The sequence below is a fragment of the Diabrotica virgifera genome, chromosome 1 (assembly GCF_917563875.1).
Source record: "Diabrotica virgifera virgifera chromosome 1, PGI_DIABVI_V3a".
In the NCBI taxonomy this organism is placed as follows: Eukaryota; Metazoa; Arthropoda; class Insecta; order Coleoptera; family Chrysomelidae; genus Diabrotica; species Diabrotica virgifera.
Genome location: NC_065443.1, coordinates 225,461,183 through 225,487,518, shown reverse-complemented (window position 1 = coordinate 225,487,518; position 26,336 = coordinate 225,461,183). Strand labels below are relative to the sequence as shown.

The window sequence follows — 26,336 nt, the reverse complement described above, 5'->3', positions numbered from 1 at the left end:
TAACCTATATTTTACTGCAGCCGATTTTGGGTATATACTCGTACATAGTCATAAACAAATGAAGATCAAAAAACGGTAAATTTTCGCATTTTTCGTCTATTACTAAAAAGTACAGCATTCTAAACAAATTTGAGAATAAAAAACTCATAAATCATATAAAAACTTTAATATGGCAGTCGCTGAATATGTCTATCCTTATTTGTTGCTTAGAAAATTGCAAAATAAGTCATACATTTTGAGATTTTATAAATGTTCATAGCTTATGTAAAAATTAAGTTAGAACCTTCTTATTACACGGAATGCTAAGACTTCTTGTGCTTAAATTATATTGTAAATTTCAGACCAATTTGTCAAATAGTTTAAAAGATATTTAATTTGTTTATCCCAAATTAGTTTTTTTTGAAACACTATAAGTCAGAAAATTATGAGGTTATAGTAATACTTCGGACAGTTTATGAAAGAAGAACATTTATACTATTAACTTAATTAAAAAAAATGACAAAAAGTAATTTTAAACAGTGTAAAATTATTTTGCAAAAACATGTCGATTTTTTGCTTACTTATAAACAATTAGAATAAGTTTTTAGCCGTTACCCGTAAAAAAATTATTTTTTCATATTTAGAAAGACTGAATTTTTATACACATTTAGAAAGAAAAACAATTGTCCTGGGAAAATTACGGACGAAATTAACCGCCTCTTTTTTACTTCACATGTTCTTGCAAAATAATTTTGCAATATTTAGAATTACTTTTTATCATTTTTTTTTTTAAATTAAATTATTAGTATAAATCTTCTTCTTTCATAAACTATCCAAAGAATTATTGTAATTTCATCATTTTATGACTTATAGTGTTGCAAAAAAATTTAATTTGGGTTAAAAAATTAAATAACTTATAAACTATTTGACCAATTGCTTTTGAATTTAAAGTATGATTTAAGCACCAGAAGTCTCATAATTTCGTGTAATAAGAAGGTTCTAAGTTAATTTTTTACATAAGTTATGAATATTTATAAAAATTCAAAATTTATTATTTATTTTGCAATTTTCTAAGCAACCAATGGTGATAGACATATTCAGCGAATGCCATATTGAAGTTTTTTTATACGATTTATGAGTTTCTTACTCTCAAATTCGTTTAAAATGCTTAACTTTTTGGTAATAGACGAAAAAAGCGAAAATTTACCGTTTTTTGATCTTCTTTTTAATTATGAAAAATTTACGACTCTGGTGAAGAAGGTCCGCAACTTAGAAATGGTGTGGCATTTATTTTAGAACAAAATGTCGCAAAATCAGTAAAAAATATCGTGCTATACTCAGATAGATTAATAATGTTACAAATAAAAACAAATAACCAAAGCCAGAATCAGAGAAAAAAAAACAAATCGTACAGACTTAAACATCATTCAGGTATATGCACCTACACAACAATATGACGATGAAGTTGTCGAAAGCTTTTATTCAGATCTAGACTATTTATTATCGCTCACAGGAAGCTAAGATATAAAAATTGTATTGGGGGATTTCAATACCAAGGTTGGAAGAGGTAGTGAAGAAGATATCGTTGGCAAGTTTGGTTTAGGAACGAGAAACGACCGTGGAGATAGAATGATTAGATTTTGCGTAGAAAAACAATTAGTAATATCCAACAGTTTTTTTGACTTGCCTAAGCGACGACTTTACACCTGGAAATCTCCTATGGACACTTGTGGGAGAATAGTAAGAAATCAAATTGATTATATCTATATATCAAAAAGATATAGAAATGCTATCTTATCCTCCAAAACATATCCAGGAGCGGACGTACCCTCCAACCACAACTTACTAGGAGCTAAAGTATTACTTAAATTTAAAAAGATTAAAAAACCCAAAATATCTCATAGGATCAGCAAATATAAACTTTCAAATGCGGAAGTGAAAGAAATAGTAACCGATAAATTAGAAGATCAGTTTCAGAAATTGGGAAATAAAAATTCAGAAGAACAATTATGGGAGTTATGCAAAGAAACATTGGAAAAAGTCCAAGAAGACCATCTAATGGAAAATCAGCGTAGGAATAAGCAACAGTGGATGACAGAAGAGATATTAAATTTAATGGATGCAAGAAGAAAATATAAGAATGCTAATCTGACAGAATACAAAAAGCTAAACAGTATGATTCGAATAAAAATAAGATCAGCTAAATCAGAGTGGCATAAACAACAATGTAAAGAAATTGAGAACTACGAGCGTATCTATGACGCATTCAATATGCACAAAAAACTGAAAGAAGTTGCGGGACTGAATAAAAAATATAATCCTCCACTAATCGAAGATAAAAACGGAAAAATTATAATCGATGTCGAAGGTCAACAAATACGATGGACAGAATATATAAAGGAATTACTCGATGATGAAAGAAGCGAACTAGAAACGCTAGATGACATGAGCGGTCCTCCAATAACTAGGGTGGGAAGAAGTGCAATACGCTATAAAGAATGCAAAAAACGGCAAGGCGATCGGACCGGATGGGATTTACGTAGAAAAACTAAAGCTTTTATGTACCGAGGGCATTAAGATACTTACGAAATTATTCAACTTAATCTACGAAAGCGGAAAAATTCCTTAAGATTGGCTTAAATCCTCATTTGTTGTACTACCAAAAAAACACAGAGCCGCAAAATGCAGCGACTATCGCACCATCAGCCTAATGAGTCATGTATTGAAAACTTTTCTCAGAATCATTCATCAAAGAACATATAGAAAAATTGAGGAAAGAATCTCAAGTACTCAATTCGGTTTTCGCTGTGGCCTTGGAACGCGTGATGCACTATTCGCAACCCAAGTTTTAATTCAAAGATGCAGAGATGTAAATCATGACGTTTTCATGTGCGCGATTGATTTTGAAAAGGCCTTTGACAGAGTTCGTCATGAAAAAATGCTACATATTCTCAAAACTACTGGTATGGACGGTAGGGACATTAGGATAATCGCAAATTTGTATTGGGCCCAGGCTGCTTGTGTTAGGGTTGGGAATCAGTGCTCCGAAGACGTAAAAATCAAGCGTGGAGTTCGACAAGGCTGTATATTGTCACCAATGTTGTTTAATCTTTCCGCTGAAACAGTCTTAAATGAAGTGTTTGAAAACGCAAAAGAGGGAATACTCATTAATGGTATGCTTATGCACAATATCAGATACGCAGATGACACCTTGATACTGACAGGATCAATTCAACATCTTCAAGCGTTATTGAATCGAATGGTGGCATTCTGCGCGATATATTGACTCAAACTCAACGCAAGAAAAACAAAGTTTATGGTTATTAGTAAACAGGCAGCCGTAAATAATAATAACTATAACGTAACAATCGGTAATGACTCAATTCAACGAGTAAGTAATATTGTATATTTGGGTACTCATATTAATGAAAGCTGGAACCCTAGTACAGAAAAAAAGTAGAATTGCCAAAGCAAGAACAAGTTTTATGAAATTTAAGAAAATCCTGTGCAGTCATGATCTAACTTTGGAACTTCGCATAAGAATGGTTCGATGTTATATATTTCCAGTACTACTTTACGGGGTTGAAGCATGGACCCTGACAGAATCGCTTTTAAAAAACCTAGAAGCATTTGAGATGTGGGTCTACCGCCGTATTCTGAAGATCAGTTGGGTAGAAAGAGTCACAAACGAAAGGGTTTTGCAACGTTTGAATAAAAGTTGCGAAGTAGTGAACACGGTTAAAAGGCGCAAATTGGAATACTTTAATCATATAATGCGTCACCCAGAAAAATATGACATACTTCACCTTGTCATGCAAGGTAAAATAATGGGAAAAAGAAGTGTGGGCCGCCGTACAACTTCTTGGCTCAAAAACGTACGTCAATGGTTTGGGAAAACTAGCACTGAACTATTTCGTGCGGCTGTAAATAAGACAATGATTGCTAATATGCTGGGCAACATGAGAGCCAACGATCGACAAACGGTCTCGGTACCTTAAGAAGAAGAAGATCTTCATTTGTTTATAACTATGTATATCATCAAAATCGGCTGCAGGAAACATATAGGTTATTATTATAGATGTCCATACTACTCAAAAAATTTGGATTTGGTCTGTAGGGGGTTGTGTCACCAACAGGACCTTTTTTTTCCTTATTTCTCTGAACTAAAACGCTTTTAGCTTATTTAAAAAAATGATTTTAGCTTATTTTAAAAAGTATGACCGAAAAAATTGGCGGACACAAAAGTATCGTTCGCAAGTAACTGTCAAAAAATCAAAACATGATGGGATACTAAGGGTTAACCATCTAACCGTTATGACCGTCTGTAGACGGTGTTCATTTTTCTAGTTAAATTCAGAATTATCAATAAATATACAGTAGGAAAAATGAAATATTTCCCATGAACGAACATTTAAAACACGCTGTATTTTTCTGTCACCGTGTCACAAAACAAAATTGGCCAAAGCAAGTACATGTAATACTTATATATAAGCTCTTTTTATAGTACTGGTACTAGTTCGTTATTTTCTGGAACATAGAAAAAATTTGTTTAATGTGATCGCTCATGGGTATTCTTTCATTTTTCCTACTATAGCTTAAATGATATTGTTTGTTTTTATATCTTAATTTTTAATTTAAATTTTAAAAACCAATAATATCATTTAAGCTATATCTATTGACAATTCTGAATTTAATGTACCATACTGGAAAACCACTTCAGGCTGAAAGCAAGAGAAAAAATGCATTTTGATTTAAAAATAATGGGCTTAAGATGATCGAACTGCGAAATACTGAGCAATAGAACAAATAGTAAGCTTCATATAATATAGTCCAAATAATGAAGCTTAAAATAGGACACCACCTCGCAATATTTACAGAATGGATCGATTTGCTTAAAAATTTGAGCATAAATAGTGGATAGTCCAAGGATCAAAATCTATATGATGCTAAAAGTCGCTTTTACCATGGGGGTGGTTGTCACCCCATCTCGGGGGTGGAAATTTTTTATTATATTTTGACAGCAAAGTTAATAAAAACGTTCATTCTAAGCAAAAAACGTTCTATACATTTTTTTGATAAAATTAATAGTTTTCGATTTATTCGCTATTGAAAGTGTTAGTTTTATATCGAAAAAATCAATGTTGTTAATAAGTCTTCGGCTAATAACTCCAAAAGTTTTCGTTTTATCAAAACAACTTTACTTAACAAAAATGTACCTTTTGAAACAATAAACAAAACCGTTTCTTTTAGTTTTTTTAGACCAATAGTAATCGAGCTATACATTATTAAATGTTAGCTCTTCTTCGTCAAATGCTAAATACTGTAGATTTAAAGTCAAAAGACGGGAAAACTATTCATTTTTCGAGGATAACTTGTTCAAACTAATTTAAAGCATTTTAAAATATCTATCTCCAGAAACAAAAACAAAGTCTTTAGCTCAAAAATTAAGTGACGTATATTGAAAAGAATGTTAGTCCCTACTTTTTTCAGCGAAAAAGTCATCCGAAGCAACCTCCTAATCACCAACCTAATTAAAATTACTAATTAACCTTATTTGGTCTTCTTTATTTTTATATTATTAATAGGTTCTAGAAGTTTGGAAGGCTTAGAATGATTAGTTTAAAAAAAATGGAGTTAGAAGCGAATAACGAATTTTTGTAGTTTCAAAAAAATGGCTTTTTCTTCAGAATAGAAAGGTTAGCATCAGAGATACGAAAAAATGTTTAAATATGAAATTGTAGATTATTTAATTCCTAAGAAATTAGTTTGAGAAAACTTTTTTCTACGGCAAAAATTGAGTGAATCGTAAATTAGTATATTATTGAAAAACACTTATTTTTTCGATATAAAACTAACACTTTCGATAGCGAATAAATCGAAAACTATTAATTTTATCAAAAAAATGTATAGAACGTTTTTTGCTTAGAACGAATGTTTTTATCAACTTTTGTGGTCAAAATATAATAAAAAATTTCCACCCCCGGGATTGGGTGGCAACCACCCCCATGGTAAAAGCGCCTTTCGGCATCATATAGATTTTAATTCTTGGACTATCCACTACTTGTTCTCAAATTTTCAAGCAAATCGATTCATTCTGTAAAAATTGCGAGGTGAAAAGCTTCAATTCCTGCACTAATAGTCAAACTACAACGAGTTATCGCAGGTATTCTCACTGATCACTATGCTCACTCAGGCATAAGTTCCATCAAATGGACAAAGCGAGAAGCAGACTTTACCATAATGCAGAGAAAACTTTCGAACATATCGGATGCAATTGTCAGATATTGCCAGTATGCAATTGAATCGCTTATTTCACAAACAACCTAAGTCACATTTTGGCGATTTTGAACTTATTACACCAACATGTATTTCTGTGGGTTACACACAATTTAATGCAGAATATATAAGGTTGTGACTGGCTGAATGGCAAAAGCCTATGCCCAAAAAAAAAAAAAAAAATGCAGAATATGCCTAAGTCCCGTAAGCACAGTTGATTTTATAACCATTTAAAATATTCATATATTTCTGAAACAACCTTAGTCCCACAGAAATACATGTTGGTGTAATAAACTCCAAATCTCCAAAATGTGACTTAGGTTGTTTCTGAAATAAGTGATTCAATTACTTTTTAACATCAGAAGTAGCTGGAATGAAAGCTGCATGAAATTTTTGATACACGGTTAATAAACATACGTGCATAGAAATCGGCCCACTAAAAAATTTGGTCATTTTTGATGTCTCATATTTCCTAAACCTGTTGGCCGATTTAAGTGATATTTTGAACATTTTATAGCCTGATTCTTTAACAATACCACTCTGATAATACTGTTGCTAAAGAGGTAAATTTTCATTGTATACCGGGTGTACCAATCAAAATGTGTTTTTTTCTCAAAGTTGGCATCACCCTGTGGAATATTCTAGCATTTATAAAATACTGAAATTAAAACCCAACTATACCCTCAGGTTTTCTTAACATTCTGTTTGTTGATTCATTCGTTTATGCTGGATAATAAAAAAGTTAGGTACTTTAACAACTAAACATGTTCTTCGTTTTTAAATAAGTGCGACAAACTTTAAGGAGCAATTCTGCATAAAAAAATAATGACAGTAGTTGGCTTTACAAACGTATGTCCGCAAATGTTTCATATCCGAGATACGGGATGTTGAATTGTTTCTTATAAACTGACGATTTATCTATTGCTTTAAAACCAGTTGAGATATGCAAATAAAATTTGGTAGGTTTTAAAAGATAGTTAATGTGGATTTTTTGACATAAAATTAAGAAATTTATATTCACCATTAGCGTGCATACGGGTAATATGATCGGTCATATTACACGTATGCGCGCTAATGTTGAATATCAAATTCTTAATTTTATGTAAAAAAATGTGCCATAACTACGTATCAAAAGCCACCAAATTTCATTGGCATATCTCAACCGGTTTTAAAGCAATAAAATAAATCGTCAGTTTGTAAGAAAAAATTCAACACCCCGTATCTCGGAAACGAAACATTTGCGGACACACGTTTATAAAGCCAGCTGTCATTATTTTTCCATGCAGAATTATTCCTTAAACTTTGTCGCACTTATTTAAAAACACCGTGTATTGATGAAGAACATGAATAGTTGTTAAAGTACCTAACTTTTTTAATATCCAACATAAACGAATGAATAAAAAAACAGAATGTTAAAAAACCTGAGGCTATAGTTGGATTTTAATTTCAGTATTTTATAAATTCTAGAATATTCCACAGGGTGATGCGAACTTTAAGAAAAAAACACAGTTTGATTGGTACACCCGGTGTACAATGAAAATTCACATGTTTAGCAACAATATTATCACAGTGGCATTGTTAAAGAATCAAGGCTATAACATGTTTAAAAAATCACTTAAATCGGTCAACAGGTTTAGGAAATATGAGACATCAAAAATGACCAAATTTTTAAGTGGGCCGATTTCAATGCACGTACGTTTAGTTTTTACCATTTCAGACAGGTTTTAAAAACGATCTATTTTAATTAAATTATCAATTTTCACAATGGAGGAATTGAATTATTTATTAGACTTTCTTATAAAATATCAGACTGCCTACAAAAATATAAAACGGTCTCCTTCTTCTTCTTCTTTTTGTCTGTTTTTCAGTACGCCTCGCGTAAGTTGTTTTTCAATAGTTTTCGTGGTCTTCCTACTGATCGTCGTCCTATTGGGGCATCGTCTCTCGCCGCCTTTACCACTCTCTTTGTTGTCATCTGGCTTGTCTAATCCATTCTAGCCCTCCATTTCTTACTCAGTCCTTGATATTCCCCACCTTTAATGTACGTCCTATACCTGACCTCCTCGCTCTGTCCCGTCTTACCATCGATTTGTCTAACGATTTTCATCTCTGATGTTTATAGCATCTTTTTAGTTCTCTCTCTGTTAGCTCTCTTATTGATCTAATGAGTGTTTTGTAAATTGTGCTTTTCCTGCTTTTTAAATATTTTTATTTCTCTATACTGTTTCATTCATGCAACCTTTGACTCTGATTGCTCTATTCAATTGAAATTCCACTTCTGTTTTTAGCTTTCCGTAGCTAGATAGTTTGATGCGTAGGTATTAATACTCTTGTTAATTAATAGGTATTAATACTCTAATATCTTGTTTTGTTATCTGACCCTCAAGCTCTATTTTACATCTATATAGAGTTGCTGTTATAATAAATATTTTGTATCTTTTTTATAATCAGCATTTTGTTTTTTTTGGGAGATTTTTAATTAATTTATGATACAATTAAATTAATTTATGATACAATTTATGATTATATTAAATTGGTACTAGTGCAGTCACTGAAGGTGAATATGAGCTATTACCTCCGATTTCGTTGAACCTCCATAGATTTGCATGAAAATTGGTGACTGATTAGAGGATATCCTAAGGAACAAAGGTGATACGGTGCCAACTTGCGCTTTTACCCTGGGGGTGGATGCCACCCCTTCTCGGGGGTGAAAATTATTTTATTGAAAATAACCCCATAATTCGATGGAAGGACAAATTCTAAGAAAACTTTGTTATATAAAGTTATTAAAATAAATCAAAACTTTTTGAGTTATTGAAGATCAAAGATTTTAATTTTTCTTGAGAAAAATGAATGTTTTTAACCGATTTTTCATCAATAACTCAAAAACTATAAGTTTTTACAAAAAAGTTATTATTACCAAAATTGAAGCTAATAAAAAACTAAATAAACACTTTACTAGAAAAACCTTTTAATGTTAACTAAAATTGAGTTATAGGTAATTGAATATATATTTTTTTCGGCGAGTAAAAACATCAGCAAATATTCAAGCTGAAATAATAGGAAAATGATGCATTTTATAACATAAACTGATTAAATACTTGTTAAAGTACTTAAAAATATCTATCAAACGAGCCTTAGAACATGTTGATAGCATTAAAATTTATGCACCAAAATTAATTCAAAATTAATTTTTTAAAAAAATGTTATTGTTTTTTTTTTTTAAATAACATCTATTTTTATTAAGATATCAGGTTTATCTAAAAACCGTTTGAAAGTTAATTCCACGTTGAATTTAATCTTTTAGACCCCTTATTTTTTTTAGTAAAAGGTTACATGGCTCCTGTTGCATGGTTTTCACAGCAAAATTTAAGATTTAAACGTTTCTATCTCGGTTATTTGTTACCCTATGGAAATAGTAAAACAGGTAAAATATTTGACACAGAAAAAACTAAAATTTTGGTATATATCATTTTTTACGTATATTAAGTATTTTTGGAGTTATTATCAAAAGAATATGAAAATTACAATAATTTTAAAAATTATGATTTTTTTAAATATTATCTTTTTTTCCAAAAAAAAAATGCATTTTAAACTGGTCAAAATTATTGAAATCATTACTTATGGTAATATAAAGAAGTTCTTGTAAGAATTACTATAAATTTTAATTTTTGTGGAAATGGCGTATATTTTATTTTTCAATTTATCCTAAAAAATTCGAAAAGCTTCTTTTATTTTCATCATAACTTGCTTAATTTGGACGCCATCAACTTGTTCCGAGGCTCATTTAATAGCTATTCTAAAGTACGTTGATAAATGATTAGCAGGTATATTTTATACATTGCATCGTTTTCCCGTTATTTAAGCTTGAATACTTGGATTTGGGTACTAGTCGAAAAAAATACACATTCAATTACCAATAACTCACTTTGAACTAACATTAGTTTGGTTCTTTAATTGAAGAATGTATTCAGTTTTTATTATCATCAATTTCAGTAATAATAACAATTTTGTAAAAGCTTATAGTTTTTGAGTTATACGTGAAAAACCGATTTAAAATATGCATTTTTTTGGCTAAAAAATAAAATCTTTGGTCTTTAATAATTCAAAAAGTGTTGATTTATATTAATAACTTGATATAACAAATTTTGCTTATAATTTGTCCCTCTATCGACTTATGGTATTATTTTTAATAAAATAATTTTCACCACCCCTTCTAAGTTGTAAATCATTTTCATTTTTAGAGATTAGCCCTGGAAGCTCACACTTGGGTGTGAGATACCCATCGCGACACTTAACTGCATGTAGCTTGCGCAGCTGCATTTCAATGGTAATGCTGCTTTATGTAAATTCAGTCTCTACTCTGCCAAGGACGGGTGTGTAGTTGCAGTCTCATTTGAGCAATATTTCCAATCACGAAAATTTATTGAATACAGGCTAGGGTATGTAGCACCCATGTGTGAGGTTTGCGATCAAGTGTGCGTTCAAGTTAATGACCTAACAACACAACATCTCACAAATTTAGTAAAGCAAACTAGGTGTTATTTCTGCAAAGGCAAAGATGGAAAAGCAAAGAGTGCATGCTCGGCTTGCTATAAAGCATAATGCATGGAGCATAGAGCCACACTGCCTTATGAATGTAGTCACTAAAATGAGTGAAACTGAAATACCTGGCTAAGAATGAATATGAGTTCTATAATCAAAACGTGTTATATTTTTGTTAGAAAGACCATTTTGTTGTTGAAATAAATTAAAATATTTTGAATTATGTCGGTTTTTTAGAAAATGTTTGTTAATTATTTTTGGGTATTTTTAATATTTTTTTCTTTTGTGTAACTACAATTAAGAGAGAGAAAATATAATGATTGATTTAATTATTCTTATGTATTCAATAGTGATTAGAGAGCCTCTGAAAATCATAAAATATTTACTTTTTTATTTAATTCTTCACAAAAAATCATTGGGTATCTGATACCCAGGTGTGCGGTTTATGTAAAAAAAATAGGTGTGATCTTCCAGGGTTAGTATTACATCGTCTGCATAGCAGATTATTTTTAGTTGCTTTTCTTCTTCTTCTTCAATTTGGTATCCTTTTTTAGTTCTTACTTATTTTATTATTTCATTCATGATCACTTTTTAATAAATTATTAAATGAATGGCTGAATGGCTTTTAGTTCATTCACCAACGGTAAAATATTGCGAAACGTCTAAATTTTCAAGAACCGCTTGGATTAACATGAAATTTGGCATACATACACATAACTAACATGTCAAAAAATATATTGTACTAATGTGTGCTTTTCCCTGGGGATGAGTTTCACCCCTTCTCGGAGGTGAAAAAATATACGTTCAAAATAAGTCCGGAAATAGATAAACTGACTGATTCTAAGCATATTTTGTTTTACCAAGGTTTTTCTCCAAGTTTATACTTTTCGAGTTATTTTCGAGTGAAAACGTGGGTTTTTCAAATAAAAAAAAAATATTTTTAAATGCGTTTTAGCAAATAACTCAAAAAATAAGTATTTTATCGAAAAAAGTATTAGCAAAAAAAATAAGTTACAGAAATAAATAAGTATTTAAATAAGTTAAAGAAATTGTATATGCATGAGGTTTAAACACCCAGAAGAAGGAGAGTTGGAGCTAATGAAAAATAGGTTCATATTCGTAAAATTTAAAATCGAATATTTCAACGTAATCTATCTATCTAACTAGCCTTCTTCGGTCCATCTTTGGACATAGGCCTCCCCAATTCCTTTCCATTCTTCTCTGTCTATCCAGCTATAGCCAACGTGCTTCTTGATATCATCTGTCCATCTCATTTGTGGCCTTCCTCTACTTCGTTTATATTCCCATGGTCTCCAATTTATAAGAATTTTGTTCCATCTGTCTTTTTTTTGTCTTTATGTATATTGTGTCCGTATATTTTGTCTTATAATGTCCATTTCATTTTTGCAACTTCTTGTCTAACATCCTATTTTTTTTCTCTCTTATTCACTCGTTTTCTTTTTTATCCATTAGGCTTATGTGCATCATTTGCCTTTCCATTGCTCTTTGTAGACCGGGCAGTATCGTCGCCCCCGCTAGCGCAATTATTCCGATTCGATTTTTTTGCACAAACTTACTCAAAAAGAGGTCCTTATAACATATCCACAGGGTGCCGGGCGGTGCCGTGGTCGAAAAATTTTTTAAACGTTTTTTTTTAAACAAATTCACAAAAATAATTTTTTTATTTCCAAAATTTTTTTTACATAATTTGGGTCATTCTGAGCAAAACAGGTCTCTTGTCATTTTTCTCTAAAATTGACTGTTGTCGAGTTATACGCGATTAAAAATTTGACAAATGCGAAAATGGCCATTTTCAAGTCATAACTCGATCAAAAATGATTATTATGAAATTCAAAAAGTGACAAAATCAAGATTCAAATACCTTCTTCAGCGTTCTGAAGAGATTTTTGTCATTATTTTATTACAAAGCTGTTATTTTTAGTTATTAACAATTAGCGGTATAGTCCAACTGTATCGTCGCCCCCGTTAGCGGAACTATTTCGATTAGATTTTTTTGCACAAACTTACTCAAAAAGAGGTCTTTAAAACATATCCACAGGGTGCCGGGCGGTGCACTGGTCGAAAAATGTTTTAAACAATTTTTTTTTAAACAAATTCACAAAAATAATTTTTTCATTTCCGACAATTTTTTTTAGATAATTTAGGTCATTGTGAGTAAAAAAGGTCTCTGTTCATTTTTCTCTAAACATAACTGTTGTCGAGTTATACGCGATTAAAAATTATTATTATGAAATTCAAAAAGTGACAAAATCAAGATTCAAATATCTTTTTCAACGTCTTGAAGAGATTTTTGGCATTATTTTATTACAAAGCTGTTACTTTTAGTTATTAACAATTAGCGCTATAGTCCAACTGTATCGTGTATAGATATTTATATTGTGTATTATATCGTGTATTATCGAAAATGATTTTTGTGAATTTGTTTAAAATTTTTTTTTTAATTTTTCGACCACGGCACCGCCCGGCACCCTGTGGATATGTTATAAGGACCTCTTTTTGAGTAAGTGTGTGCAAAAAATCTAATCGAAATAGTTCCGTTAACTGGGGCGACGATACAGTTGAAGTATAGCGCTAATTGTTATTAACTAAAAATAACAGCTTTGTAATAAATTAATGACAAAAATCTCTTCAGAACGCTGAAGAAGGTAATTGAATCTTGATTTTGTCACTTTTTGAATTTCATAATAATCATTTTTGATCGAGTTATGAAGCCTTGAAAATGGCCATTTTCGCATTTTTCAAATTTTTAATCGCATGTAACTCGACAACAGTCAATTTTAGAGAAAAATGACAAGAGACCTTTTTTGCTCAGAATGACCCAAATTATCTAAAAAGAAATTTTTGAAAATAAAAAAATTATTTTTGTGAATTTGTTTTAAAAAAAATGTTTAAAAAATTTTTAGACCACGGCACCGCCCGGAACCCTATGGATATGTTATAAGGACCTCTTTTTGAGTAAGTTTGTGCAAAAAAATCGAATCGGAATAATTGCGCTAGCGGGGGCGACGATACTGCCCGGTCTATTGTGTTTATATTATTTTGTCCATGTTTGCTCTTGTAAACGTCCACGTTTGGGAACCATAGGTGAGACAGGGAGTACGCATTGATTGTACACCTTGGTCTTAAGATGTTGTGGATATCTTTTGTTTTTAAGGATGTAGCTTAGTTTGCCAAATGCTGCCCATGCAACGCCCATTCAACATAAAATAATCAAAAAATGAAGCGCTTTTTGGGGAAAAATCATTGCAACTTGTTTAAAGTGTTTAAAAAAACTTTATTTTTGTTTTTTTAATTTCTAGAATCAAGAGTACTAACGATACACAATATAAAAACAGAGAACGAAGTCGAACTCGGTACCCAACACAGACTAGTGACAGCAGAGATAAACATGAAACTAATGGAAATAATAGAGAGTCCTCAATATACAAGAATAGCAATATGTAAGATGAAAAATATGGAAATGAGGAAGTTATACCAAAGAGAGACAGATAAAATACTGGAACAGTATGAAAACAATGAGGAAATATGGAATATGGAAGAGAGATGGAAAAAATTGAGACACGTTATGGAACACTGCGAAACAAGTATGTGGAATAAGAAAGAATGGTAAGAATAATAAAAAAACTGGATGGTGGAATAAGGAGTTAAAATAAGCTGTAAAAAGGAAGAAAGAAATGTGGAAGCGATACATAAACAGAAATGAACAGCAAGACAAAGACGAATACAGAAGACAGAGAAATATAGTGAAAGAACTAGTAAAAGATGCGAAGAAGAAGAGCTGGAAGGAATTCGGTGAATAATTGAACGAAGGTTTTGGGAATATCAATAAACAGTTTTGGAAAAAATAAGAAGCATGAAAGGAACAAAAAGGAAACAAATAATAGGAATTAGAAATGAGCGAAATGAATTGAAAACAAACATACAAGACATACTAACCATATGGAATAAGCACTATAAAGAAAAATTCGAGGCAAGTAACCAACAAGATGAGGAGAGAGGACAGCAGGCAAGAGAAGTGGATAGAGACAATCGAGTAGACGAAATTCATATCAAAGATATTGAAGAAGGATTGGCAAGAATAAAGATTGGAAAAGCGGGAGGTGCCGATGACATAGATCCGGAGATGATGAAGTACGTGGGAGAACGAGGCAAGCTTTGGCTGCTGGAAATAATGAGGGAAGCATGGAGAACAGAAAAGATACCGGAAGACTGGGAAGGAAAATTTATTGATACCAATACACAAGAAAGGAGATGAAGCGGAATGTGATAACTATAGGGTTATATGCTTATCATCAGTGGCATATAAAGTCTACACAGGGATAATAGAAAGGAAGCTCAGGAAAGAAATGAAAGGAAAACTAGAAGAAGAACAAGCGGCATTTAGGAAGGAAAGAGGAACAACGGATAATATATACATACTGAGAAATATAATTGAAAGGAAAAACGAAATAGGAGAAGACTTATATATTACGTTTATAGATATTAAAGCTGCTTTTGATTCTATAAATAGAGAAGTAATATGGTCAGTAATGGAAGATCTGCAAATCCCGCAAAAGATAATAAGCGTGGTAAAGAGTACGTATAGAAACGTACTTTCTAAATTACAAATAAATGGAAACAGATCGCCAAAAATAAACCTAAGGAGAGAAATAAAACAGGGGGACAGTCTCAGCCCAGTTTTGTTTATATTAGTAATGGATAGAGTAATGAAGAGCGCTAAAAGAAGGTCAAGGCAAACACAGTCAATAATAGGGTACAGGAATTTAGTACCAGTGAGAATGGAGGGATTACTATATGCAGATGACAGTAATAATAGCAGACAATAAAGAGAAAATGCAAAATCTAATCAATATATGGGTGGAGGAAATAGAAAATTTGAAAATGGAGGTAAATGTAAAGAAAACGAATACCATGATAGTAACCCAAAAGAAAAGGGAAGAAATAAACCAAACGATATTTAGGTGCAAAAACGAAATAATAGAAACAGTCTCGACGGTTGAATACCTTGGAGTAATAATATCAGAGGATGGAAAGATAGATCAAGAAATCTCATACAGAGCGAAAAAAGCAAATAAGATCTACTATGCACTAAATAAAACAGTATTTGGAAAGAAAGAAATAGATAAAGAAATAAAACTGAAGGTATACAACGCAAGCTCTGTGCCAACTTTAATATATGCAAGTGAGACATGGGTAAACAATGCAAAAATAGACAGTACAATAAACGCAGCGGAGATAAAGCAGCTAAGAAAAATAGCAGGAAAAACGAAATTGGACAGAATAAGAAATGAAGATATTAGACAAAGACTGAAACAGGAATCGATAATAACCAAGATACAAAAAAGAAAATTAAAATGGTATGGACACATTAACAGAATGGACCAGGGAAGACTACCAAAGCAGGTGATGGAATCAAGATATGGTAAAAGAAGGAAAGGGAGGCCAAGGAAGAGATGGATCGATCAGATTATAGAAATTGGACAGGAAAAAGAAAAAACACATCAACAAATGAAAGAGTTAGCAAAGGACGGCAAGAAATGGAAGAGATGGATAGAAGATGAATAAAACCTCAGACGCCCCTAAGGAGCATAAGGAGTTTCGAGAAAGAAGAAGGAGAAGAAGAATCAAGAGTAAGCAATTAACGCTCAAAATAACGTTGACCCTTTTTTTTTGGTAAAAAAATCGTGAAAATGACCTCCTAATTAGCATCCCAATTGAAATTAATCGTTACCGCTTCACAAATTACTTTTACTTATGTATTGTTTATACATATTATGATCTGTAAGTTTTAGGTATATATCGCTTCAAAGTGTTTATTTTTAAAAGGGCTGTAGTTGAAAGGGCTTGAACGAGTCACTAATCACGAGTGTATGCATATTTTGAACAGACCTATCTTAACCAATTTTTGTCTTACAGATAAAAATCCAACATATTCAGAAAAACAAAACCTACATCTTTTTTACCCATTGAGATTTTTGGTATCGCTAATAGTTTTTAAGTTTTTTTGAAAAAAACGCATCTTTTTGGAATTAAGAATTAAAAAGTTTATCTAAAACCAAATTCTATCAAAACTAAGCACTTTGAACTGATGAAACTTACAGATCATATAAATAAAACATAAGTTAAGCAACTTGTGAAGTGGTAAGGTAAAGAGTAGTTAATTAGGGGATGATTTTCCCAATTTTTTGTTTTTCTAAAAAAAGGACCAACTTTATTTTGAGCGTAACGTACTTTTGGTGCTAAAAACTTAAAAAAAAACAATATAAAGGTTTTTTAAACATTTTAAAAAAGTTATGATGAGTTTCCCGCAAAAAATGCTTAATTTTTTGATTATTTCTGGTTAAAATATTGGATTTGGAATTTGACGAATACGATTTATAGTAGGGGAGGAAAGTATGCCAAATGTGCAGTAACTGGAGCGCTTTAGCGACCTATTGCGTTGTGAAAAGTTGGTCCTAAAATCAAAAAAAGTTAAGTTAAGATTTCGATTTTAGTGGGGACTTTCCATTTTTAATTTAATTCTCCATTTCCAACATTCTTTTTTTATTATAGCGCTATCTATCCATAATTAAAAAAAATGTTTCAAATAAAATTTACTTATTTCTACGTAAGGAATCTAAATCTGCAATAAAAAAATGGAGGCTCCCATTTAAGATTTTAAAGTAACCCTTCACCCCACCTCCGTGGGGGTCGTGTTTATTGCCATTCTATAGATTTTAAAAAAATATTGAATAAGTGTATTTTTCAGCTTTTTGATCTGATGTACATTTCTCGAAATATCTCCGGGATTCGTATTTAAAATTTTAAATTTACCCCCCACCCCTCTCCGGGGACAGTCGTGTTTGGTACAATTCGATGGATTTTTGAAAAATAATGAGCACGTTTTTTTTAGTTTTTCGATCTGTCGTTCTTTTCGCGAAATATTCGCTTTTTTGTTGTGAAATTTTGTAACTCACCCATTTCCTTACGGCCTGCTCAAATCGTCATATTTTTGAAATATACACTGTTTTGCATGTACGTAACTTACCTTATCTTAATCTGACGATTTGGAGTTTTTCTAAGGATAGATTTTTTTTCGGTCCCCCTTAACGAAGTCCCCTGTATAAAGAGCCAATATTTGGTAGAGGTACATTTACAGGGTACAACTTTTCCCCATATACATATGATAATCTAACGCGCTCGAGTAACTGCAAAAATCCCCGCTTGGGCTCCCTTACTATTACGACTTATTTTCCATTAGCTACAACTACTGTGCTTCTACTCAATCTAGAGACCTTATACATAATACACCATTGTTTTTACTTTTTTATGAGCTATATTTCTGCTAAGAATGTTTTTTTGGTAAAATACTTACTTTTTGAGTTGTTTGCGAAAAACCGTCTAGAAACTATATTTTTTCACTCCCGAGAAGAGACGAAAGTCATCCCCAGAGCAAAAGCGGACCTTGGCACAATATCACTTTTTTCTTTGGCATGTTAGCTATGTGTATGCCAAATTTCATGTCAATCCAAGCCGTTCTTTAAAATTTGTAACAGAAACCATGAGGAAATTAATTGTTTGTAAATTGTAGAAAGCAGAGATTGAAGTTGTAACCAGAAGTTAGGGACTTCTCATTGATTTAAAGAAATGTAAAATGTATTAAAATAACCCTGTATCTTGGTTATCAGCAATAAAAAACCAGGTCTGCTTTATATATTTTTATCAATAAATTAAATTTTAGGTGATGATCAACTTCCTTCAGACTCCTACGGAGGTAAAATAGTGGGTGGAGTGGAATCCGATATAGACTTCTATCCCTACCAACTCTCGCTTCAATACTTGGGCCTTCACTCATGCGGAGCTTCTCTCATAGCACCTACTTGGGTCCTGACAGCCGCCCATTGTGTCTACAGGGTGTTTACCCCTTTTATATCAATCAGAGCTGGAGCAACAGCAAGGCAAACTGGAGGAGAGGTCATAAGAGTTAAGAAGAAATTCATGCATAAGTTATACGACGATAAAACCATAGATTATGACATAGCCCTACTAGAGTTGCAAGAGCCAGCGGATCCTGATTACGCAGAAGCCGTTTCTCTTCCAGAAGAAGGTTCCGACGTAAAAGGTGGAGATATCGGCACTATAGTTGGCTGGGGCTTTACTTCGGAGAAAGGAACAGCCAGCAGCTCACTGAGGGTAACTGAAATTCCCATTTTGCATCAAAGTGATTGTAAAAGAGTTATGGGAAAGCTTATCACCGATAGAATGTTTTGCGCCGGTTTAGTGAAAGGAGGCAAAGATGCTTGCCAAGGTGATTCAGGCGGACCCTTTGTAGTCGATGGTGTGCAAGTGGGCATTATTTCGTGGGGGAGTGGATGCGGAGAAGCGAGAAGACCTGGGGTTTATACTAATGTGGCTGCGTTACGAAGTTACATCAAACAAGTGTCGGGTATATGATAAATGACTAATATACACTCACCGGAACAAAATTCCGCCACTCAAAGTTTTTAATTAAATTTGACAATTTATAACTTTATTATTTGTACCCCGATTTTCAAGATTCTTACATCAGTTTGTAGGTACATGTTTTCATGTCGTTTGCTGTTATTTCGGTAACAAAATTTTTTTGCTTAGATGGTATTCGCGGTGTGCAAGTACTTTCAAGGGATACGGGAAACGATCGTGCGCGAATAGCGGAGAAATATTGCAACTTTCTTAAATAATTCATATTGTCAAATGAAATTGTCAAATTGACGTACATTTCATATCTACTGTCATTGGAGAAGAACAATTATATGTTGCTCCACAATTTTGATATGATATGCAATTGTTATATAAAGTTAAATTTAATTAATTGTATTTTGCTTGCAGTACTGCATTTTAATAACTAATTTTATTTACTACATACAATTGTTTACGTTTTATCTAATAGCATAACCTGAATCTTATTTTTTCTTCTTATTATTTTTTTGGGCTATGGCCTTGACAATTATCCAGTAACCAGGACTTATATAATTGGCCAATATAATGTGCGATATAATATAAGTGCGAATAAAGTTGCAGAGCGTAGAAATAGGTGTCGCTTTGCCGAACTTGCACGGTCCCAATTATACGGGGATGAATGGACGCGTTGTATTTTCTCCTAACTTTAAAAAATTCTGTGGAAAAATTGGATAGCTGATTTTGTTACATACTCCTTTTATATTATCATGGAGGCGTCCCTAAGGTTTTGTTTTTTGAAATATAAGAATATCTCTTTTTTTAAAGCTGTAAATAAAACAATGCTTTGAAGACTTACTGAATTAAAAATATAAAACGCACTAGAATTAACAACACGAAACAAAATTAACAACAAAACAAAACAATTGAATAGCGAGTGTATCCACCTCTCGCAGCAACGACTTCTCGCAATCTCTTTGGCTCCGAATAAAGATGTGTTATCCTTGCCTGGGGAATAGTCTGATATTCCTCTACCAGGGACATAAGTATACCAAATTTACACCATATGGAGGCTTAGGAGACGGCGAATAGTTTTTTTTAATTCATCCCATAAATTCTCTATAGGATTGAGATCTGGGCTGCATACTGGCCATTCTAATCTTATCAATTCAACCTCTATTTAGGCTATTTATGTTTACGAGTCAATCAGTGTTTTTATTTAGAAAAAAATGTACAACTCTTACAATAAAAGAGATACTCGGATAATTCAAAACTCTTAGGAATATCTCCAGAATAATACGTCAGGAGTATGTAACAAAATGAGCCCTTAAAATTTTCCTCATAATGTTTTAAATTCAGGAGAAAATGCAACGCTCCATTCGCCCCCGTATAATGTCATCTAAGCAAAAATGTTGCCGAACATTGTTACAAACTTTGTTACCGAAATATTAACAAACGACACCAAAACATGTATAGTCTAGGCGCCAGAGGTGCACCGTGTCCTTTTCAATTCTGATGGACAAACTCAACGGCTTCTTATGTATTTTTGGCTGCTGATTACGAATTTCGAGGGTGGATTTTGATCCAAGTGGTCAAAAAATTGTTATAAACAATTTAATTGTTTATAAATTGTTTATAAGGCTCCGGCTCATAAACTAAAAGAGATAAAAAAGAATGTTTGAAATAAAATTTGTTCGTTAATAAAAAATGAAGAAAAAACGTTTACTTAACTTAAATTCAACAATTATAACTCAAGATATTGTAAAATTAGTGCACAATGCAAATTGCAAATTGCAAAATAAGTATTTTCCGAAGCTTTATTGATCGTAACTGGGCTTTTACGCATGAAAATGAGCCTTAGAAGATTTCATTTTAAAGTTTCGTTAATAGGCTTCAAAAAAAAGTTTGTTACATTACTTTATCTTTATTTGTTTTAAAGTTATACCCGTTTGAATTTATAAATTTATAATTTTCTTAAAAAAATTGTACATTAATTTGTTTATAAGGGTTTCAAGTAAATTTGAGCTGTAAACATTTATACTTTAATTAACAATAATGATAGTAGAACTCAATAGAAATAACTTGAGCTTAAGAAAATGTTCGTAAGTTTATTTTTGGTCAAGCTATCGATATTTTAATGGTGCGCTATAAGGCGCAACATCGGCTCACAGTCAAGTATTTTTCGGCGCTTTGTCGATCGTAACTCGGCATCTACGCATGCAAATGAGCCAATATGTGATATCCATATAAAAATGGATCGAGTTATTTTGCAACATCATCATTGCATATAAATCGAGCAGTTATGTTGTGGCGGCATACACACAATTGACGTGCATTGATGATGCTGCAAAAGAACTAGATCCACTTTATATGGATACTATACACTATCCACTGGATATCTATATGATATATGTAGATTATATCTATATCGTATAGATAATTAGACTCTGAAGCCCCAGAAAGTTTTAGTTTTACTGTCTACAAGAACAGACTTAGTACCACCATGTAACTGTAAAAATTGCTCTAAGAACTTATGCAGATGTAAAAAAGCTGAGATTCCCTGTATATCTTGATTCAGATGCACGAAACAAAATATCTGTAAAAATAGTATTAATAAATAATATCAACTTACTTTTTAGTTCTATTTCTGAAATATTAGTTTTTAATGTTTTTTCTCATTTAGTAGATACAAAAAATAGAAGACAAAGTAAATAGAATGAAGTACGAGGTACAGTATGATGATTTAATTATAAGAATTATATGAGAAAATTTTATTAGGATCTTCAAAAATGAAATATGAATATAAAGTATATATATACAGTACAATTCCTCTTAACCGGTCACCTCGGGACTTCATACCTGGCCGGTTGCCGTTTTGGCCGTTTAATCCGAAGTGTACTTTACTTGCATACATATGTACATATAAAAAAATTAAGAATTATTTTTTACATATTTATGTACATATTTCATATGTATCTACATACATTAATGTGCTACATACATACATCAACAAATATGTACAAGTTTAAAAAGTAATTTTTTTTAAAAAAGTCTGTAATTTTCTTCTGCTTTTTAACCTTCAGTGAATTTCTGTATGCGACATCCCTCCATTTTCTAATCACCAAAACGTCTAATGCTGTTGACTCATGTTGCTGCTCAATGTATTTTAATGCAATTTCCATTGCATTTTTGGCTTCTTCGTGAGAAACCGTTTCCTCTTCTTCAACGTCACTACTCTCATCATATTCCTCTGGTTCTTTGGTTGCTACATCTATGATTTCATCATGATTCAAAAATTCATTTTCAAGCTGATCATCACAGTTTATCATCCAATTTTCCACATCTTCTGGCTGTAATGCTTCGTTACCCGATAACTTTTGAAGGTCTTGTAGAGTGGATTTGTTTTCTTTTTCTTCAGTCCCTGCCATATTCGAGATCACAACTAGATTCTCAACATCTGGCCAAAGTTTTCTCCAAGATTTAACAAACTTTGAAGAGGACATTTCTTGAAATGCTGTAGCTAACATATAGATAACGTCCTTGATATTGATATTTTTGATGACTTCTAAAAGACCTTTGTCGTCATTCTTCGAATGTTGCAGAATTTCAGAAACAAGTTTACGCCTGTATCGTCTCTTTAAGCTTTCGATCACTCCTTGGTACATCGGTTGCACTAAGCTTGTCACATTAGGAGGAAGAAAAACTAATTTTATGTCATCTACATCGCAGTCATGAGGATGGGTTGGAGCATTGTCTACCACTAGAACTGCTTTGATAGGCAAGTTTACACTTTTTAAATGTTTTTTAACTTTTGGAACAAACTCTAAATTAAACCACTCTTTAAACAAGTCTGAATTCATCCACGCTGATTTTTGTGACTTATAATAGACCGGAAGGGAAGATGGATTCAAGTTTTTGAATGCCCGTGGTTTAGCAGAATTGCCAATAACGAAAAGAGGAATTTTGTGAGTCCCTGTTGCATTCGAACAAACGGCCACTGTAATACGTTCTTTGTTCTTTTTAAAGCCAGAAGCAGACTGTTCATGACTGCCTAGAAAAGTTGTTTCTGGTAACATTTTAATGTTTAGCCCGGTCTCGTCCATATTATAAACTTGTTCTGGAGATAATTTCTCAGTTTCAATCATTTCACCAAACTTAGTCTTGAATTCTGTCGCACCAGAAGAATCAGCAGACAGTTTTTCTCCACTTACGTGTGCGAAATGAATTCCGTGTCGCTTCTTCCATCGATTAAGCCAACCATCACTTGCCACAAATTCGCCTCCATTATTAATCTTCTTATGGATAGCCAAAGCTTTTTCTTTCAAAATTGGGCCGCCAATCGGTGTACCTCTTCGACGTTCCTGAAGAAACCAGATCCACAAAGCTTCATCGACGACCTCGCAAATCGTTTTTTTTTCTCGTACAACGGCTACCCAGATTTTTATCAGATTCCATTTTCGAGCAAAACTCCTCAATGGACCGTCTATCTCTTCGCCAGTCATTTACAGTGCTTTTTCCAACATTAAATTCTGAACATATTTTCGCCACGGATTCACCATTATCAATCCGCTTTAACACTTTTAAACGTGTCTCCATCGAAACCACAATTCGTTTACGCTTTGCACTCATTGGGAAAGTATGTTATGTACGTGCGTACCCACAGCACAAACAAACCAAACTGATCAAAACGACAAGTACACAGTTTATCGAACGTCGCGAAAACACGTTCACACACTAAAGTCGATTGACTGCTCTTTCATGTTTGCCGTCGGTTACCGTCCGGGGAAGCCGAATCGCCTCGCCGCGCCGGTGAATTTCTTGGCGTTCGGCTGTTGTAAACAGGCCGGTTAATCCGTCGACCGGTTAATGCGAAGCCAGTTAAGAGGAATTATACTGTACATAGAAATTATAATTTGCATCGAGAAGTCAGCGCGTGAACCTTTAGGCGGTGAGCCAATCTTGTGCTTCAGAGCGCACTATTAAAATATAGATATCTTGGCCAAAAATAAACGTACAAATATTTTCGTAAGCTCAAAATTTTCCTTTTGAGTTCTTTAATCATTATTGTTAATTAAAGTATAAATGTTTATAGCTTAAATTTGCTTGAAACCATTATAAACAAATTAATGTACAATTTTTTTAAGAAAATTATTAATTGATGGATTCGACCGTTGCTTGATGGCAGTTCATTTTATCTCACAATAAAACACTGAAACACGTTTGTTTTCTATACTTCCACAAAATTTATTACTACAAAATTAGTGTATCCACCACCACAGAAAGAACCCAGTACCTTCTGCTCTCTCACATATACTGGCAAAATAACAACAAAAATAGCAAGATACATAAAAAAGAAAGGAATAACACCAGCTTTCAGAAGTAACAACAATTTAAGCAAACATATTAAAAACAATAAAAGCCGAAAGAGAAAGCAACTACAGAGTGGTGTGTACAAACTAACTTGTGGTGACTGTCCGAAAACTTACATCGGTCAAACTGGCAGAACTTTTGACAAACGGATAGCAGAATACAAAAGGGCTTTCAACAATAGAAAAACAGACACTTCTACATACGCACTTCACCTTCTAGATCATAATCATTCTTTCAATGAAGAGTTTCAAATTCTACATATTCAAAATAAAGGCTTTAAGCTATCACTTTTAGAATCAATGGAAATTAATAAATTGAAAAATACAGATATACTTCTGAATGACCAACTCGAGACAAACAGCTCCCCACTCCTCAACCTCTTCAGTTAAAGACTTAAAAAGGCAAACACATTGTAAAATATATCACTTGAGAAAGGCATTTTGCCGAAACAGCTGTAGTAATAACATAGTTGTAATAAATTTTGTGGAAGTATAGAAAACAAACGTGTTTCAGTGTTTTATTGTGAGAAGAAAATTATTACTTCAAATGGGTATAACTTTAAAACAAATGAAGATCAAGTAATTTAACAAACCCAGTTTGGAAGCCTATTAATGAAGCTTTAAAATATGACCCTCTAAGGCTCATTTGCATGCGTAAAAGCCGAGTTACGATCGATAAAGCTTCGAAAAATACTTATTTTGCAATTTGCATTGTGCACTAATTTTACAATATCTTGAGTTCTAATTCCTGGATTTAAGTTTAGTAAACGATTTTTTCCTCGCTTTTTATTAACGAACAAATTTTATTTGAAACATTATTTTTTATTTCTTTTAGTTTATGAGCAAGAGCCTTATAAACAATTTATAAAAAATTAAATTGTTTATAACAATTTTTGACCACTCAGATCGACATCCACCCTCGAAATTCGTAGTCAGCAGCCAAAAATCCATAAGAAACCGTTGAGTTTGTCTATCAAAAATGAAAAGGACACGGTGACCTCTCTTTGGCGCCTAGACTAGTATATACCTATAAACTGATGCAAGAATCTTAAAAATCGGAGTACAAATAATAAAGTTATAAATTCTCAAACTTAATAAAAAATTTTGGGTGGCGGAATTTTGTGCCGGTGAGTGTACTTAAAATATCAAAAAAAAAAAAAAGATTGTATCATTTGAGATCATGAGAACCAGAGTGGCGTAACTGATTTTAACATTACTTTACATAATCAAAGAAAATGATCAGAAGCTATCAATATCCGATTGTTTTAGTAATTGTATGTTGACCAATAAATATTCTTGAAGGCTCCATTCTTGGCTATCGTGGCCTCATTTTTATATCAAGGTATATTTATTATTTAATAAATATTGTTTTATTTTTTTATTTACTTTTTTAATTTTGTGGGCTCCCAAAGTATCTATTTTTGGTTTATTTAGTGACGAGAAAAATTAGGGAAAATCATGAATAGGAACAAATTTATTTTTTCGAGAATGGGTAATTTTGGAGACAAATACCGACACAGGTCAACCTTTATTTTTAAATTAGGACTTTTTGGAATATATTTCACACTAATGAGTTTTTCCGTCAAACGTTATTCAATTCAGTATTCACTTAGATAAGCATTAACATAATTATTTATACAGGGTGGCCAAAACAATATTTAATTTAATTATACTACATATTTGTAATTTGTTTAATACAAAATACATTTTACTGCTGATAGAAACCAGAAA

At 32.3% G+C, this 26,336-nt stretch overlaps 1 protein-coding gene across 2 annotated transcripts in view; it reads left to right on the top strand.

Moving 5' to 3' along the window:
* LOC126882601 (trypsin-1-like) overlaps nucleotides 1-25,985 on the top strand; it is a 189,234-nt gene extending 163,249 nt beyond the window's left edge. For both annotated transcript variants that reach the window (XM_050647577.1, XM_050647590.1), the window contains exon 2: nucleotides 18,542-25,985. In XM_050647577.1, the coding sequence (XP_050503534.1) occupies nucleotides 18,542-19,254 (713 nt within the window). In that variant the 3' untranslated portion in view covers nucleotides 19,255-25,985. The remainder of the gene's footprint in view (nucleotides 1-18,541) is intronic.
* Nucleotides 25,986-26,336: the final 351 nt, after the last annotated feature.